We start from the raw sequence: 19,270 nt of genomic DNA on the forward strand, positions 1-19,270 counted from the left end.
TGGTACTGGGCTTTGAGCTCAGGACCTTGTGCTTGTTAAGCAAGCACTCTACCTCTTGAGCCACACTCCCAGTCCTTTTCGCTTTACTTAATTTTTCAGATTCGGTCTGCACTTTTGCTCAAGGCTAGGCTCAGACTGGGATTCTTCTACCTCCACCTTCCACAAAGCTTGACTTCCACAAAGCCTGACTTCAAGGAATTTGTTCTAAGAAAATAATATAAGGATATATGCAGCTATTTAGGCACAATGATGTTTATATTAGCAATTCTTAAATAGTAAAATCTTAAAAAACAACTTAAACTTAAAATTCTAAACAATAGATTATAAAGTGGTGATTAAGAGTTGTACTGGAGAATTTCTAATGACATGAAAATTGTCCACCATATTTTGTTGTATAAAAAATAAATTTCTCACCAGAAAGTACTTATATTTCTTATTACATCAAAATGTATGACAATATAGTTGAAAATACATGCATCAAAATATCAGAAGATTATATCAAGGTCCTTCCATTTTATTTTTCTACAATGAATGTGTGATGACTCTGGAATAAGAAAATTGTGGGATTTTTAAAAGAAGGGCCATCTGTTATATAGCACCACATAAGTCAACTCAAAGCCAATCGAAAACCTGAAAATAACTTAAACTCCAAAACTCTTAGAAGAAACATAGGGAAAAACCTTCATGACATTGGACTTAGCAATAATTTCTCAGTTATGACACCAGCCACAGTATGGTGGTTCCTTCAATTAAAACAGGGAACAAAAAAAATAGACAAATTGGACTTCATGAAAATTAAAAACTTTGGTGTACCAAAAGACACTATCAAGAGGTAACCAACAGAATGGGAGAAAATCTTAATGAATCTTATATCTACTAAAGGATTAGTACCCAGAATATATAGAAAACTCCTAAAACAACAAGAAAACGACCCATTATAGCAACAACAAAACAACCCAATTCAAAAATAAGCAAAGGACTTAAACACACATTTTCCCAAAGAAGCTGCCGGAGACCATGCCTAACATCATTAATTGCTAGGGAAATACCAATCAAAATTATAGTGAGATACCACTTCATATCCATTTAGGATGGCTACTTTCAAATTAAAAAAGAAACCCAGAAAATGACACTAATGAGGGCCTGGAGAAACTGGAACGCTTGTGCGTTGCTGATGGGAATGCAAAATGGCATAGCAGCTGTGGAAAGCAGTATGGTGGTTCCTTAACATTTCCAAATGGGGCTAGGTGCAGTGGCTCGTTTCTGTAATTCCAGCTACAAAGGAGGCAGAGATAGGGCGACAGCAGTTGGAGGCTGGCATGGGCAAAAAGTTATTGAGACTCTCAAGCCACACCTTCAACCAATAAACTGAGCATGGTGGCCATGTCTGTAATTCCAGTTACAAGGGAGGTATAGTAGGAGGACTGAAGTTTGAGGTCAGCCTTGGGCAAACACACAAGACCCTGTCTGAAAAATAACTAAAGCTAAAAGGGCTGGAGGCATGGCTCAAGTGGTAGGTAAGCACAAGGCCCTGAGCTCAGACTTTAGCACTGCCAAAAAAAAATTAAAAATGAAATTTACATATGATCTAACAATTTCACTTATAGGTGTTTACCTGAAACAAGTAAAAGGAGAACTGGCCAAGGTATTTATCTGAGCACCTGCATTTATAGCAGCATTCTTCACAATAGCCCAAAGATGGAAGCAGTCCAAGTATTCATGGACAGATGAATGAATCAACAAATGTGATCTATACATATACAATGGAATATTATTCACCCTTAAAGAAGACATTTGGACACATACTACAAAATGGCTGACCTGAGGATATGGTGCTAAGTGAAATACACCAGTCACAAAAGGTCAAATACCATGTGATTATGAGGCACCTAGAGTACTCACATTCATAGACCATGGTGGTTATGGGGGCGGGGAGGAGTGATAGGAAGTTATTGCTGAATGGACACAGAGTTTCAGTTTTGAGACATGGTAAGAGTGATTATTGAGATGATCATCCAACAGTTTGAGTATACTCAATACCACTGAAATGTACACTTTTTATAAGAGTTAAGATAGTAAATTTTATGTTGCACGTATTTATTGCAATAAAAAATCAGGAAAAAAAGAAGAGGTCATATTTAACTGGCAAACACTAGGAGTTCTTTTCTGAGTCTACGGGCCGACTCTGGTTATCAGCCACATAACCTTGGATCTGGCACCAGTGATCTGTTCTGAGTTAAATGGAGAAAGAAAAATGCTATGTTGTTTAAAATTGTTGTGAATATGGATACATTTCATAAGCTATGTTAGCAGCAGATAAGTGTGAGTGAATATACTCTTTTGTACCTTTAATTAATAAATTAGTTAAGTCAATTATGTAAAGTCCCTGAAGTGTTCCTGACATATAATAAGCACTCAGTGACCACTGGCTATGATTCTTTTATAATCCTTTGTCGTAGAAGACATGGGAAGCACACACCACTAGCACTCCCAAATTTCCAGCATCTAAACTCAGGGGAGTCTGACCTGTGGAGGGCTTCCCAGCTCTGTCCATAATAATTGATCCAGTGTTTCTGCAAAGTCTACCCCATTACAGTGCACTCAACAGCTCTCCCAGGACCTGACAGAGTTCATTAGCATCCTTAACCACCTCCAGGCACTGACCACAATTCAGCTAATTTAATAAAGGAGTATAACGACACTAGATTATTTATACTTTCAATTGTTTAAATAAATTGAATAATTAAGTGTGGTACTTAACAAGCACAGAAAAATGTAATCTAACTGTAATTTATAAAGCTAGAGTGGAATGTTTTTTAAGTGGCTAAACTATGTACAAAAGCACTAGTAGTTAATTTGTAGTATAAAAGCAGTAATCAAAATCAGTAACAGAATTCTTGTTATTGGGAGCTGGAACAGCCAGTGACTCTTCAGTCTGGTACCAATCAGGTATCATGTGTTTTGGTCAGATTTATTTTCTGTAATTGCTAGCAATTTAGATAGTGTAAAGGAGCCTGAAGGTTGGAGAAAGAGATGCAGAAATAGAAGAGACAGAGGGAGGGAGGGGTAAGAACAAAAACACAAGGCCTGGTGGTGGTGCCTCACACCTGTAAGAGATCAGGAGGATCATAGTTCCAGGCCAGCACAGGCAAACAGTTCACAAGACCCCCATCTCCAAAATAACCAGAGCAAAAATGCACTGGAGGTGTGGCTCAAGCTGTAGAGTGCCTGCGTTGCAAATACAGTGTGAAGTCTTAAATTCAAACCCCAGTCACATCAAAACAAAACAAATAAAAACCCACAAAAGGGCTCTTACCCACAGTAGCATGCAGAACTACTAAATACAGAAGGAATGATGGAGTTAGAAAATCATTATTTTGCAACATCAGAATAACAAGTCAAGTAAGAACATAAATGGGTGCTAAACAAGTGGATAGGTATTCCAGCAGAAACGGGATATTTATTTCATCTCAAAAAATCTCTACAAGATACTAATTAACTGCCAAACAGAAAAGTCACTTTTATAGTGGAGAACCTGGCAGAAAGCACATAAAGGAAGTGGTTAAAGTTAGCATTGCTAATTGAACAAAGTTCTTGATGGGAGAAAGACTACCATCACCTCCCTGGAAGTCCTGCCCCAGATGCAACACTTGAATCTAACCATGAGGAAACACTGGACAATCCAAGCTAGTGATGAAATGGTCTTGCAGACTATTACCTGGCATTTTGCTGCATACCTCTTATCTCAGTACCCAGGAGACTCAGGCAGGATGATCCTAAATTCAAGGCCAGCCTGGGCTACATATCAGTTTGAGATGAGCATGGGCAGCATAGGAGATCCTGTCAATATCATGAAACACAAAGAGAGGCTTATGAAATGCTCCAGGGTAAGGGAGACTAAAGAGACAACCAAATGCCATGTGTGATCCTGGGCTGGAAAACACAAAAAATATAGCCATGGAGGATAGGGAGACAACTGAGGAAATCTGGGTAAAGTATGTACACTTAATATTAGTAGTGCTGATGACAAATTCCCTGATTTTGAAACTGTATATTGTGTAATATATATACACATATATATAAATATCTGTAATTAATACATGTAATACTCATTACATTCAATTTGGAAAAAGTGAACTATATGCAAATATAGAGAGAAATAAAAGAATAAAACAAATGTGTCCAAATGTTCACAGTCGGTAAATCTGAGTATAGAGTTTATGGGAATTCTCAATATTGTACTTGAAAATTTTCTTTATGTTTGAAATTATTTTTAAAAAATTAAAGTAAAAAAAGTTGGATGTGTTAATGTCTAAGAAACTTTCCAGTTCTAAGGATGTCTGATTTGAAGCCCATCAGTGGCTGTCAGTGTAGGCTAAGCCGTCCCCTCCATTTTTCCTCCCTATGTTGCTCTTCCAGCACTTCCCCATTGCCTTCTCCCTTCCACTTTTACCATGTGAAATAATTTCAGAGTCCTTGTGAGCCCCTCAGAGAAAAGTTCTAATTTTACCCAAAAGAATAAGGTACTGTACTGTGTTTTAGAGCACTAGGTCTAATTCCCCCCACCCAATTATTATCTGTTCCCCATAAAGCTGTATAATATTATATGCCAATTTAAAAAAAAAGAATAATATACTCAACAAGGAAATATAATCTCTACCTAGTTTGTCTTCTTTTTTTCATTTCATTCATATTTCTTCTCCAGCATGTCCCTTACCTCAACGAAACAGGCCTTAACTCTCTCCTTAAACCATAAAACCATTGCACACTGTACACACATATCGAATTATGTCACTCCATAAATATGTACAGCTAAAATAAAAATAATTTAAAAACTGTAGAAGTAAATTACTGTTGAGATTAGGATCTATTCCTGAGATACCCTATTTATTAATTTATGAGATGAATCATCTTTTTATTACTACATATTATTTTCAAGTCAGATTATTACATCCTTGAGATAAAGGATGGCGATACATTGATATTTGTATTTTCCATTTTACTCTTTACACAGAGTAAATGTTCAATAAATATTCACATATTTATTAAATTAAAACAAACAACTCCCCGCCCCCAGCAAAACCAAAGGCCACACTGGATTCAACATTCCCCCCTGGCTTCTACCCAATCTCCTTCCTTTCACTGTTCAACCTTCTGGAAACAGAAAGATAGCCTGTATTGTTCTCCTTTCCCTCATCTACCACTCACTCTTCAACCACTGCATATTGCCTTCTGCCCTCTCCCCTCCATTGAAACTGTTCTCGCCAAGCTCACCAGCTCCCTCCTTTTAAGGAAAGCCAGTGGATAGCTCGTAGCCTTCATTTCATCTGTTTGTCCCATTGACATTTGTTAACCACTGCTTCCTTCCTCTAGCAACACTGTTATGGCCCTCACGTACCACTTCTTGATTCTTCTCCAACTCTGGTCACTGTTCTCAATGACCATTGTATGTTCCTCTCACTCTGCCCGTTCCTGAAATGTGGCTCTCCTGAGTTCTTTCCTGGGCTCACTTCCACATGGCTTCCATTTATGTCCTGAGCTCTCTGCTCATCTTTCCTACTTGCCACCCTTGCTTGAATGTCTCATGATCTCTTCAAACTCAACATTCTTCATCTCAGTCAGGGTGATTAACTCAGAGGACAGCACCACAGTGACTTAGTTGGGAAGCCACAAGCTGTGTTTTCATCCTTGACTCCTCTCTGGCCTACACACTACTCAGTCAGCACTTCTTCTAGACTCCAGCACTCCATCTCTCCATCTATTCTGCCCACCACTCATTATCTCCTGTTCCTATTACCACAATGGCCACCAACTTCCAGCCTTTTGTCTACATATCCCTTTGCATTAAAAATGACCATTCTTGCACAAAGCTATGATGTTGCCTGCCCTGCTCAAAACCCTCCTGTGATGTTCCATGCCTTCAATTGATAGGCAACAGCTTAACATGGCTCACAGGCCCTTCATAACAAGGACATTGTGAACATCCCTACTCCCTGAGCACTTCTTCCTACTCCATGACCAAGCCAAACTCTCTCTCACCTCCATGGTTTAGAATATGCTGTAGATCTGCCTGGAATATTTTTTTCTTTCCTTTTCATCTGGTTAATTTTCGTCATCCTTCCTCTTGATGCAGAATTAGATGAATACTGATAGCACCCTGTTCTTCTTCTGCTATAGTGCTTTGTCTTCTTCAGTGTTACTGCTTGTTTCACACCAAGTTTCATAGTTATCTGTGACTATGTCTACCTTCTCTGCCACTGGACTCCCAATCAAGGCCTCTGCCTAAAGCCACTTCCATAATGTAAGAACTTTATATACCTTTCCAAATTATCATCTATGTATTTTTCCTTTCCTTCTCCCCTAACTGGATCTTTGAGTAATCTCTTTTTGCTAAGTGGCCTAATCTAATTCTGAAATATCACTCAGTTCCTTTTCACAAATATTTTCAGATAAATATTAATTCACTGTTCTACTTTATCATTAAGTACATCAGCACATCATTAATTTGGATTCTACTAATTCAAAATTTGCAAATATTAGAGCCAATGACATTTGAGTAAAAATTCACTTATCCAGCTTATAATCCTAGCTACTTGGGAGGCAGAGATCAGGAAGACAATGGTTCAAGGCCAGTCCAGGCAAAAAGTTTGGGAGGTCCTCCCATTTCAACCAATGGCTGGGTATGGTGGCACATGCCTGTAATCCCAGCTATACAGAGAAGCACAAATAGGAAGATTGGGTCCATCTGGCACAAGCATAAAGTGAGACCCTACCTCAAAAATAACCAAAACAAAAAGGGTTGGTGGAGTGGCTCTAGTGGTAGAGCACCTCCCTAGCAAGTGTGAGGCCCTGAGTTCAAACCCTTGTACCACCACCACCAAAAAAAAAAAAAAATTCATTTACCCAATCATTATGAATATTCAAAGTTTTGCTAAGAAAACTCTTTTTATTTAGTAACGGGGGTTTGAGCTCAGGAAGGATTTATAAAATCAAGGATTTACTTTATGCTTTTACTCTTTTGAAGTAATTTTTATAAAATAAAATACTATGCTTTAGTTTTGATAATTTCCATTAAAATATAAGTGATGGTAAATTGAGATTTTTGCATTACCTTTTGCTTCTCTGCTTTAGTAGAGTACGCATAATAAAATTAAAATATTTGAAATGCTCTGAAAGAACCTAGTCCAAACAAATGAGGATTTACTATACATTTCTCCTTTTCATTTTAACTGAGAACTTGTCTCACTTTGAATGTGTCACCAAATAAGTCACTGAGAGTGCTAATTAAGGGAGGATACCTCATGGAATCTTGCTCCGCATATGGATTTGGGCTTGTTGCTAGAAAAATACAGACTGCTCTCCTTCACTAAGACATTTTCTTTCAATTGTGAACCATCTGCCAGAGGACAACATAAAACCCATCACTCCAGCCACTGTTTTCTTACTATGCGTAGTCAGAGAAAGAGAAAGCCTTATAGGACAGATGTAGGTTGGAGTTAGGAGCAGCCTGAAAGAATTTACAAAACACATTAGGGGAAATGAAGTAGGGCTTCACTTTGCCAGACTTAAATGATTTTCTGCATTGCACATCTGACTTCCCCAAGAACACAATAATAAAAACGAAACGGCCATGAGAGTGTTTTAACCGATTTGGACCAGAATGGTAACTACAAATGACTGTCCAAGGCCTTCTCCCTAGCTCCTGACCCCAAACACTTTCATTTCACTTAAATCATTAAGGTTTATGTACATACAAAAAGGTCATAATGGAACCCATATAAAAATTTGCAAGAAAGTTTAAAAGTTGCAGGGAGGAGGGATAAGAAAGTGTAAGAGAGGGGCAAAAATGCTCAAAGTACACAATGACATCCCTCACTTTGTACAATTATTATATGCTATTATTATATACTAATAAGACAAAGAAAAATTTTTTCCTAATGAAAACATGCTCACTAATAAAAGGAAAAAACCCCATTAAGGTCAGAATTCTAGGCTTAAATTCATACCTATACAGATTATTTAAATTATCAATGTAGAATTAAAGAGTACATGTAGACAGTAATACAACTCTAATTTTTTCTCAACGTAGTCTGACACCTTCAGATAGAAGAATAAATTGGTGAAACCTTTTGAAAGGCGATTTGGCCTGATGTATGCCTTTCCTTAAAAGCATCCATAGAATTTATGTTAGTATTTATACGGAGAAGTTGTGGACATATAAGGATGCTCACTGAAAGATGGAAAGATTATTTATAACAGTAATACCAGAAGTAGAGACAGTAGCAGAGTAATATTTTGTGCTTATCCCATTTGAGGTACCATTTTCAGCATTTTATATTTGCCATTATAACAATCCTATGAAGCAGATACCATTACCTTTTTTCCTTTTTTTCAGATAAAGAAACAGACCAGAGAAGACATTTGCCCAAGTTAGTACTGGAGCTGAGATTCGAAATAACAGTTCAGCTCTAGAGCCACTCTGTAAAGTACTCTAACACTTTCTGAATTATATAGTTAAGTGTGTCTGTGTTTATAATAGTGTGGGAAAATATTTATGTTACCCTGTCTAGTTAAGAAGGAAACATGATCACAATATATAAAGAGAAAACAAAAAGAGAGAAAAGAAAGAAGAGAGATCTGTTTGTTTAGAAAAAGAGATTTCATGAGTTAGACACCAACATGTTATTAGCTGTGATCTTTGGGTGGTGAAGTTATGTTTTTTCCAATTATTTTCCTTTTTTTTAAGTAAGCAAGTAGTGCTTTTTGGATGCAAAAATTATAATTTATTCTTTTTGAAGCTTTCACTGCATTTACCGTTTCTACCCTCATTTCCTTCTATATTCCTCCCTCTTGCTTCACTTCACAATTCACAATCTCCCCGGCCTTATTTTTCCCTCCTTTTTTTTTAGCTTTCTTATTTCCTTTCTTTTTCTTTCTTCCTATATTGTCCCCTCCTCTTTCCCCCTCCCACAAGGTTCATGAACAGAAAGAGAAAAAGCCCTCAGTTCTCACTGCCTGTTGGCCCCTTTCCCAGGCCTACATTTCTCTTTCAATCACAATACTGCCTTCAGACAGTCAATTGTCAAGAGGCCAGCCTCTTGCTCCCATGAGTACCCACTGGTGAGACTGTGGGCCACTTCAACAGTCATGCCTCATTTCCACAGGAGTAGAAGCAGCAATACTGATCCTGAATGGAGTGAAGAGCCCCATCTATTCTCCCAGGTCACAAATCACTTTATTGGAATTCAAATCCAAAACACCTGCTAGCAAGGCAAATGAAGAAGACTAAGCAGGCTAGAAGGCCAAGACCTGTCCAAGTGACTCTTTCATGAATTCTAGGACTCCTTACATAGACTAGTTACATATTAAACAAAATGGAAAAGTCATCTAAACCTTTATTCCATGTATTCTTTTGCTTTCTCTTTAGCAATTTATTCCAGCAATAGAATGAAAATAATAAACACAAAATTAGCATTTGTTGCCAGTTTCTTTTCAAATCTCAATTCTTCAATGCCTCATATTGGTTGTCTTAAAAACACAAGACGGTTTGTTTTCAAGATCTATTTGCTTTACTCCAACCTTTGTCACTTTGTGCCTACCTTACCGCAAGAGTTTCTTTCCTGGTTAATGACCAGAGACCTTTCCCTTTCCTATTTTTTGAAAGGTGGCTTCATTCACATCTTACTTGGACAAAAATGTTTTCAAGTTCCCTTGTTTCCAGATCTATCAAGGTCAAATGCTAAGTTTAGTTCCCCTGTTCCCAAAGGAAAATAACATATCTTTTTTTTTCTGACCGCAAAAATAATGCGTGTTCATTGCAAGCAATCACACAAAATCAGGCAATATAGCAAGGTGTAAATAAGAAAGTAGCAATCCTCTTTCATCTCACTATCCAGAGGTAAATGTGGTTATGGACTTACTGGGTTTTTAGAGCTTACAAAGTCCTACATGACCAACCAAATTTGCCAGGGCTGCCCAGATGGCTAGATTCACTCCTCAAGCTCCACAAAGTGCTCATTCCTTCTTCCTCTGTGGCTTTGCCTACAGTATTCAATCTTATGCCATTGCCCATGCCTTTCCTTCCTCCCATCCAACTCATCTCCAATTTGAAAAATCCAGCTCATCACATCTGCTGCCTGGTGTTTTCCATGTCTTAGTGACATACATAATTAATTAATTTGGCCATATAATTGTCTTCTTCTGATGCCACTGTATCTTCCCACCCACATCACTTGCTGTCAGGGAACAGAGATGATGCCCTGTGCTTTTCAAGAGCCTAGTGACAGGGTGAGCAATGACATGCAGCTGCCTGATAAACATATGAGTAAATAAATGCTTAATTGTGTAGCATCTTTTTAATTTAGTGAAAGTTCTCACTCAACCCTTTACACACTGAATCTAATTTTGTGTAGGTTCCAGCCAGTGATACATTAGCTGGATATGCTGAAGATACTTTGAAATTTTCCCACAAAGCACCACACCTAATCCCTGTACACCTATGAGCTTTGGGTGCTAATTAAGATAGGAATTTTTCCCAAGAGAAATCCCTTTGTGGGATTGTTGAGTTGCTGGGCATTATTCACTTCCTGAGCACTAAACTGTCCCCCATTCTGTCATCACTCCAGCAAGTTTACACAATCCATGATGCTGAAATGGTGCTACCTCATAAATCAGCACCCTGAGTGCTTAGTGTTGCTAAAATGCCCAGGTGATAAATGTCCTTCCACACCATCATGGTGAAGAATATTTTGATTGATTTAACAAAGGTTCTGATTCAGTCAAGAGCTGTGAAAGACTCCACAGCATCAAGGAACATCTGTGGACACCAAACAAGAGCCCATGTGAAAAGAAATGGTGAATGGCAGAGTCTGAGATGGAGGCAGGTCTACTACCTGACAGTTGGTTCTTGTTTGCTGACTGGGTATTTGTGAGGAATTTGCAAATTGCTAACCAACCAGAGTTGCAGATTCATGCTCACCTCTCATCACATTTAATCAGAATCACGCTGTCTGTTCCGATCCCTAAAGCTGCAGCTCCCTTTTTGAGAGAAAAATGACTCTGTTAAAAAAAAAAAATTTGTATTAGTTTCATACCAAGAAAAGATCCATTCCCGCTCCTATTTTTTCTCTCCTTTTATCTTTACCTCCAAAACTCTGGCTTCTCAGAAGAGATGGTATTTTCCACTTCGCTTTAAGAAACTTGTGGTGAAATACACAATTGTGTATTCACAAAGCTTAAACATATATAGTTTAAATAACATCATAACCAATTGTAAGTATAACAAGTTCAGTGGACTTAAGTATTTTCACATTGTGCAAACATCAATCCCCAGAACTCTTTTCATCTTCTAAAACTAAAACTCCGTACTCATTAAACAAACACCCCCCCGTCTCTCTCCCCAACCCCTGGCAACCACCATTCTATTTTCTGTTTTGTGAATTTCACTGCTTTAGGTGCCTCCTGTGACTGGAATCATGTAGCATTTTTCTTTTCTGTGACTGGTTTATTTCAGTTAGCATAATGTTGGCAACATTCATCCATGTAGTAGCATGTATCAGAACTTCCTTCCTTTTTAGGACTGAATAATAGATATGTCTATGCCACATTTTTTGACAGGTTATACATTCATGGACACTTGGGTTGCCCCCTCCCTCCTTTTGGATCTGTGAATAATGCTGCTAGAAACACAGGTGAACAAATACTCCTTGGAGATTCTGCTTTCAATTTTTGGAGGTAGATACATAGAAGTAGAATTGATGGACCTATGGTAATTCTATTTCAATTTCTGAAAAACCACCATACAGCTTTCTGCAACTGTTATGCCATTTACCGTCCCACGGCTTCCAGCTTCTCAACATCCTCACCAACATTTATAATTTCTTTAGTATTGAGACAAGCTCTGACTGTGTTGCCTAGGGTGTTGTTGTATTCCTGGCTGAAGTGATTCTCCTGCCTCAGCCTCCTGAGTAGCTGGGACTACACTACAGGTTTGTGTCACTGTTTCTGACTTGTAATTTTCTGGGGCATTTTTTTTTTTGATAATAGTCATCCTAACAGATATGAGATGGTAACTAATTGTGGTTTTGGTTTGCATTCTCCTAAAGCTGAGTGATGCTGGACATATTTTCATGTGCCTGTTGGTTATTTGTATATCTTTGGAGAATGTCTAATCACGTCCTTTGTCCATTTTTGAATCAAACTTTTGTTGTTCTTGAGTTCACGTGGACTTTTTGAGGACAGATAAAAAGATGTTGGAAATTGTAACTGGATCTGATACCCCTGCACAGACTAACTCTGAGCCAGTTTTGCACAAAAGACATAAGCTTGTACCAACCACCTCCAGAAACTGGATATTGTGGCTCTCAGATGTTCATTTCCTATCAGGAGACTGCACTCAGTTTCTCCAAGTTTAGTGCAATTCAAGTAAGAGCAGTTGGCCCTAAATCTAGCACTCTTCCTCTCAGAGTTCTTGAAGGGGCTATTTGCTTTCAGGTGACTGTCTAGTCTGGGGCAGAGCAGGAAGGAAGCATCAGTTACTGTCTGGGACAGAACAACTTGTCCATGTATGGAGAACAGGCCGTATTGACAACCTACCATCCAATCTTCACACTTTGGGTTACTGACTCCCCACAGGATTCCATGCCCCAATGGCTGTCATCACTGTGTCACTTGGAGAGCTGAGAAAGGCTAATGTAAGCCCTGTTGTACTGCATCTACCCATCAGCCTCATACAATTAACTACAGATCATTAAGCTGTCCAAAAGGAGAGCTGCTTCTTCAATTTACGTCTTCAAAGGTCTGCTGGCTGGAATTTAAAGTTATAGTTCCAAAGAGGATACTTCTCTTTGAATGCCCACTTCAACTCATCTGAATTCTTAGATATGTAGCACACGAACTCTCACTGCACATATTTTTAGGGGATATGTCTAATAAGCAAGAAGAAATCACATTTATAACAGCCGGAAATAAGATCAACCAGTAAAGGAGACACATGGAAGGGAGATTTAAAAGGCTGGTGTAGCTACAAGTAATGTGAAAGGGCCATTAAGCCTCATTTTACAATCTCAGAATGACAAAGTGGATAATGGTTACTAAGATGCCTGGGAACTAGGAGAAAAAGCTTAATTGGGTCAGGGTTTGTTAAGATGCATGATCACTCCCCCTTAAAAACAAAAACAAAACCAAAAAAAAACCCAGGGTTCTCTCTTTCATATTTGGCAGAGTGGGGGTGATTCCAAACTGGAGTTCAGAGGAAAACAGAGCTGTACCTCTTACCCTAGGAAGAACACAGAAGAGAGGAGCCAGGTGCCCTCACTGAAAAAGCTCTTCAAATTATTCCCCTCAGTGAGTGAGCTCTTAAGCACTAAACTGCAAAATGGCAAATTGGGGTTAAGTAAGAGATCTGGTGCACCTGGTCAATGAGAGGACTTAAGTCTTGTCTGGTCTTTAATGAGGAAGAATAGGGATTCCTAAATGAGGAGCAATTACCCAGAATAATTGATCACTGTACCAAATGCCACAGAGTTAAAGAAAAACACATGCCCAAATAGAAAGCCTAAACATGGGGAACAAAGATGATTTGAGGCATGAAAAAGAGAATTAGGTACTGAACACTGAGTCTGTTTATTTTTTTCAGGAAAGGGGGCAGAGAAATAGTTAAGTGATATCCACAAATAACAAGAGATCCAAGGAGAGGAAGGAACATGAGAGAGAGAGAGAAAAAGAGAGAGAGAGAGAAAAAGACACTGCCTAATGAGGACAAAACTGTGGAGTCAGCTTCAGAGGTGTGTCTCTCTGTGCTGGTAAGACAATATGTGGAGAACCATTTTAATCCTTAGCTCCATGTTTAATGAAACTACTTGTAGACGAACTAGAGGAGAACAACAACCTCCTGGAAACTGAGGAGACTGGAAAACAGGTGTCTAGAGAAAACTGAGAGGATGCTTGGCAAGGAGGAACTAGGGATATGAAGCCTAGGTGGCTCTTACACCTGAGTGGCTGTGCCAAAATGGACTAGGCAGATAGATTGCTTTAAGTGACTTCAGAAGGCAAATTCTGAACAAAAATTGGAATCCACAAGGGTGCAAATTTGTCCCCTGATAATGAAAACTTTTTTTAAAAAATGGGAATAGTCTTACTATGTAGCAATCCTCTTGCCTCTACCTCCTGAGTTCTGGCATTATAGGCTATGCTACTACCCTGCAATAAGACTCTTACAACGCTCCATTGTTCATTGATAGAATGGCTCTCCTCCTCTCCCCTAGCTTGGGAAACATAATAATAGACCCTTGATAAAATCTAGTACTAATTTAGGGCTAAATCATATTTCCAGCTAAGGATAACAGATGTTAAACCCATATGATTTTTTTATTGCATAGTAAATGAAAAAATTCAAAGTTTGATGATAAAGAGTAAATTCTCTATTTTTGAAAAAATATGTAGGTAATCTACACACAGGTAACATGACTTATATTCAAAATATGTGCAGAAAAATATAGGATTTTATATTTATAAAATATTGTGAACATTTGATCACAGACTTTCTGGGTCAGAGCAGCATGAGTTAATCCAGTGTAAAAATAAGTGAGAATAGGAGTGGATCAGGTGGAAGAGGAGCCCAGATTTGGCTACAGTGTTCAGCCGTATGACTGGAGGGTACTGACTTTATTCTTAATGGGGACAATTAATTTTACCTCCCTCTTTGGGGATGGTAGGAGAGCAAGCCTTGTGATAGAAAGCTCTGAGACAAACCAGTTCTGTGAGTCTTGAGTTCTGGCTTGCCAGTTTCTCTTCCTCTATTAGAAATTAGAGTAGAAGTCTGAAAAGCCACATTAATTCTTTCAAGCCATTGTTAGTCACATTTAAATATTCAATTGGGACTCGGATTTAGCTTCCTAGTGGATCACAAGGTTTCAGGAACAGCCTCTGCTAGGCTTGGAGAACACAAAGGTGATAAGACAGCCCTTAGTATCCACCTATCTCATTTCCCACCTGCCAACCCTTCTGTCTACTTGGTGGTTCTGGCCAACAGTAAACTTGCTAAACTTGTTCTTGCCTCTGGGCCTTTGCAACTTGCTATTCTATTTTCCTGAAAAATCCTTCCTTCAGGGAGTTATGTGGCTCCCTTTCTCATTCCATGTGGGTCTCTGATAGCATATCAACTCCACAGACCTTTTATGACCACCTATAAAATAGCCTACCACCACCCTACTCTCTTAGCACCATATGACATTGTAGTAAATGTTTATTAGTTTACTATCTATCCCCTACTAGAATAGGAAACTGCATGAGAAAAGACTTGTTATAGTGTATAGTTGATAAATATTTGTTGAACTTGGTGACCATATGTTCAGAGAACAAGTCCAGGTAACAGTCCACTATTTATTGCCATATATCTTTAGTCACAAATACCAATGTTGACCTATGGCTTTGATGATTGAAGTCAGGTGATGGTGAACTGAATAGACTTCAATGCCTCTAGTCCAAGGCCCATTCTAAAAACAAGTTCAGAGGTCTTCTTGACACCCACCTCATTAAGGCTTAAGATGGGGTGCTTCACAAGCAGGAGGCAGCTACATGCCCTTTTGCCCAAACTAGTTGCTTGAGGGAAGAAAGAAGCAACTTAAAGACTTCAAATAAAGAAAAAGGAAGGCCAGGCCTGGTGGCACATGCCATGGTCCCAGCTACTCTAAGGCAGGGGTTGGCGGATCATGGTCCAAGGCTGTTCCAGCAAAAGTGCTAGACCTTATTTAAAAAATAAACTAAAAGCAAAAGGATTGGGGGTATGGCTCAAGTGGTAGAGTGCTTTCCATAGCAAGTAGGAGGTCCTGAGTTCAATCAATCCCAGTAGTGAAAGAGAGAAAGAAAGAGAGGAGAGCGAAAGAGAGAGAACACTAGTTTGGGAACCTCAGCTCTTTTCACATTCCATCAGTGTTCAATCTTTTAGCTCTAAGATCTATCAACTATTCTTAGACTTGATCCTTTTGTACCAATAATCCTCATCTTTGTGGTTAAAGTGGATGGTTGTGTGTGGAGCAACAATGTACAGAGGTGAATGGAAATTGTCCTACATCAGAGACCGACATCCAATAAATTTTGAAGCCCAATCTATGAAGGAGTTAGAATCTGCTGCTGTGACCCTTCTGCAAGCCTCGGAGCCCTTTAATCACTCAGTGATTGCAGTACCATTAGAATTCCCCTTTTCCTCCTCCTTCACAAGCCCTCCTACACACCTATTGGTTTATCTCCTATTCACCTTAAGATCTGGGGAAAATGAGAGCTTCATCTGCTTTAGAAAGACTAGTAGGCTCTTGTTTCTGATTGGCTGCTAGCCTAAAAGAGCATTCTGCTTTCCAAGGTATCTCATTTGTAAAGAAGCTTGTACTCTGAGACTACCTTAGTGATTTCTAGATATTATGGCTGGAAGAGAGAGGGTCATCCCATGTTGAGTTTGTATCCTAAATACATGTTAAAAGAAAAGGAATGGTATGTACTACTCACACTGGCTTTAACATGAAGAGAGATCCAAAGATAATATTTGATGACAAATGTGAACACAGGTTCTGAGCAAACATTCAGTCATTTTGGCCACTCAGTGAATAGCAATTTATTTCCATGAGTTTAGGATTGTGAAGGAGTGAATGGAAAGAGGTAATTTGAGGTAAATCACCTGGGTTTGGTACCTGGTTTTATTTTCTCAATCTGAGCTATTATTTGCCGAGCTGCAATAGGAATTCTCTAGGCAGAATTGTACAAGATATGTAGATGCAATGTTTGAAGGACCTAAGAATCACACAGCACTCAGTAGGCATTCACAAAAGTGTAACCTTATTCTCCCATCCTTCTATCTAATGTGATAATATCTTCAGGTCTCTTTCTCAAGTGTAGTTATGAAATCTTCAAATAAAATTAATGTCAATTCACTGAATTTCTTTAAATAAGTATGCACCATATGTTGTTTGTAGGGAAATGTCAAAACTTTGTAAGTAGTAATCAAAAATCTAAACTCTCCCAAGACTGTGAATCCTTGAATATTGCTCCGATATTTTGGAAGAGGGTACATCCATCTTGAGGAATTAATTTGCCCCCAGATATGTCCCCGAATTACTGCTCTCCCTGCTGCCTCCTACTGGTTTCTGGATGGTCTCAGCTCCTTGTTCATGTGGAACATCAGAGGCTGGCTGCCCAATTATAACAGCAAAGTTGGATGTCATATGTGGAATACTCACTGAGAGCCAGGCATTTTGCTCTACTTTTCACATGGATCATCCACTTCATCCTCCCAACAACTATGTAGCTAGGTATCACTCCTCCCATTTCACAGAGGAGGAAGAAATGAGGTAACTAATCTGAGGTCGCACCCTAGGAGATGGCAGAGCAAGACCTACCACCATTTCTAGTTTGTTCCAAAGCTCATGGTCTTTATACACTAACCTAAAGAAAAGCAAGTCTATCTTGTCACTTCTGACCTGGCCCTGACTTGGAGCAAAGGAGGATCAGTCACCTGGTGTGGAATATGATTTCAGAGACACTGGGATAGGTGATCATTCCCTCCAGACTCTTCCTCTTGCTTTTTCCTTCAGAACAACATATGCTTCCCAAGGGCAGAAACTGGGTCTGTACCCACATTGTTCATGGCTATCTCCCCAGTGCCTGGCTTAGAGCAGCACTGGATGAAGGAAGAAATAAGGAAAGCATCTCACTGAAAAGTGGCTGGAGCTATGTCTCACTATCCCAGTCCTTTTTCATCACTGCAACAGAAATACCTGGAGAGGCAATATTTGAGTTTTAATAATTCAGGCCTCAGTGTAGCTTATAGGTGCTTTACTGAGAGTAGGTTTTGATGAGACTGGATGGTAGAGAAAGTAACATGGGAGTGATAAGATCTCTGGAATGAAAAGCAGGTACAGATGCAGAGGTAGAGGAGGGCTGCTGAGTAGAAATTGAATTTAGCTCATGTTTTTCACTTACTGTCAGTTTTGTCAGGCTAAGTTTCTGCCTAATGGGAAACATTACATTTCATGGCAGTTGTCTTTTTCCAAGCTACCTGGCTCACTGTTTTTACTTTATCTATCATCTATCTATCATATTGTTGTTTTTTTAAAAAACTATTTTTGAAATTGAAATTCTCCCAAATAGTCATAAGTGGTAACCATCTTTCTAAAGTAATTATGAGAATTACCTCCCCATAAGGGTGGGTTAAGACCATGAGGGGCCTGGAAAAACCATTGGTGACAGGAGACTAGATATAAGCTAGGCTTGCTGTGTGACAAGTGGAGTGAGTTTAGTTATGGCAATTTGCCTAAAAGATTCTGTTGTCTGTTATGATTGCAAAGAAGAATTTTCCTAGATGATATTATGCTCTTCCATGGAAAGTATTTCTGGTAGAGTTTGTGTACATGAGAAAATAAGAGGAAAATGAAATTAAGTCCATAGTTCAGGCTTTAAAAGGATTCAGAGCTACAGATGTGAATTATTGAGCTTAGATCTTGTCTTCCTTCTAAACCTGCTTTTGGACCTAGAAGGGCTGGTGGAGTGGCTCAAGTGATAAAGTGCCTGCCTGCAAGCTTGAGGCCAAGTTCAAACCCCAGTACTGCAAAAAACAAAAAACAAAACAAAACAAAAAAACAAAAGAAAGAAAGAAAGATAGGACCCCTAGAACTCATCAGAGTCAAATCTTTCTTTCAAGGAAGTTTTGAGGAAGATAATAAGATTCCAGCAAAAGGCGAATGCAGAACAAAATGTGCTTTATAGTCCCTTCTAATTCTGACATTTTGTGATGCTATGTTTTGCCGAAAAGTAGTCTTGAAACTTTTTATTCATGGTTCAAATACTGTCTTTTGTTTAAGCTCAGTCTTTTATTTACTTCATCTAATGCTTTTTATAGCAGTACTATTTGCTTAAGTTAATCCTATCCAAGTTTTGCAAGAAAGAAACTCAACTGAACAAATGGAAACATGTAGTAGCTTGCTCTTCTTATCAATTAGGTAAAATTGTAGTGCATGCTGATGGCCATAAAAGTTGTGAGTAAAAAAAAGTTGTGGTGTGGTGTAAGAAAGAGAGAGAAAGAGAGAGCGAGAGCGAGAGAAACAGGGTTATGAAACAATAAAAGATGACTCTTCCCTTCTTCCCTTGAAGAATTTTCTGCATTCCCCTGAATGCAGATGCAATAGATCACTGAGTTTCTTAACATCATTTCCATCTTTATGACTCTAAACATGCCAGGTTATAAACTCAGTCTCAGAATAGAGGAAAGCACAGTAACTTGAAA

At 38.8% G+C, this 19,270-nt stretch overlaps 1 protein-coding gene across 1 annotated transcript in view; it reads right to left on the minus strand.

Moving 5' to 3' along the window:
- Positions 1–19,270, minus strand: part of Gad2 (glutamate decarboxylase 2) — a 77,656-nt gene that overhangs the window by 43,033 nt on the left and 15,353 nt on the right. The window contains exon 8 of the mRNA XM_074056479.1: positions 10,979–11,058. Within this exon, the coding sequence (XP_073912580.1) occupies positions 10,979–11,058 (80 nt within the window). The remainder of the gene's footprint in view (positions 1–10,978; positions 11,059–19,270) is intronic.

The sequence above is a fragment of the Castor canadensis genome, chromosome 15, assembly GCF_047511655.1.
Source record: "Castor canadensis chromosome 15, mCasCan1.hap1v2, whole genome shotgun sequence".
NCBI classification, from domain to species: Eukaryota; Metazoa; Chordata; class Mammalia; order Rodentia; family Castoridae; genus Castor; species Castor canadensis.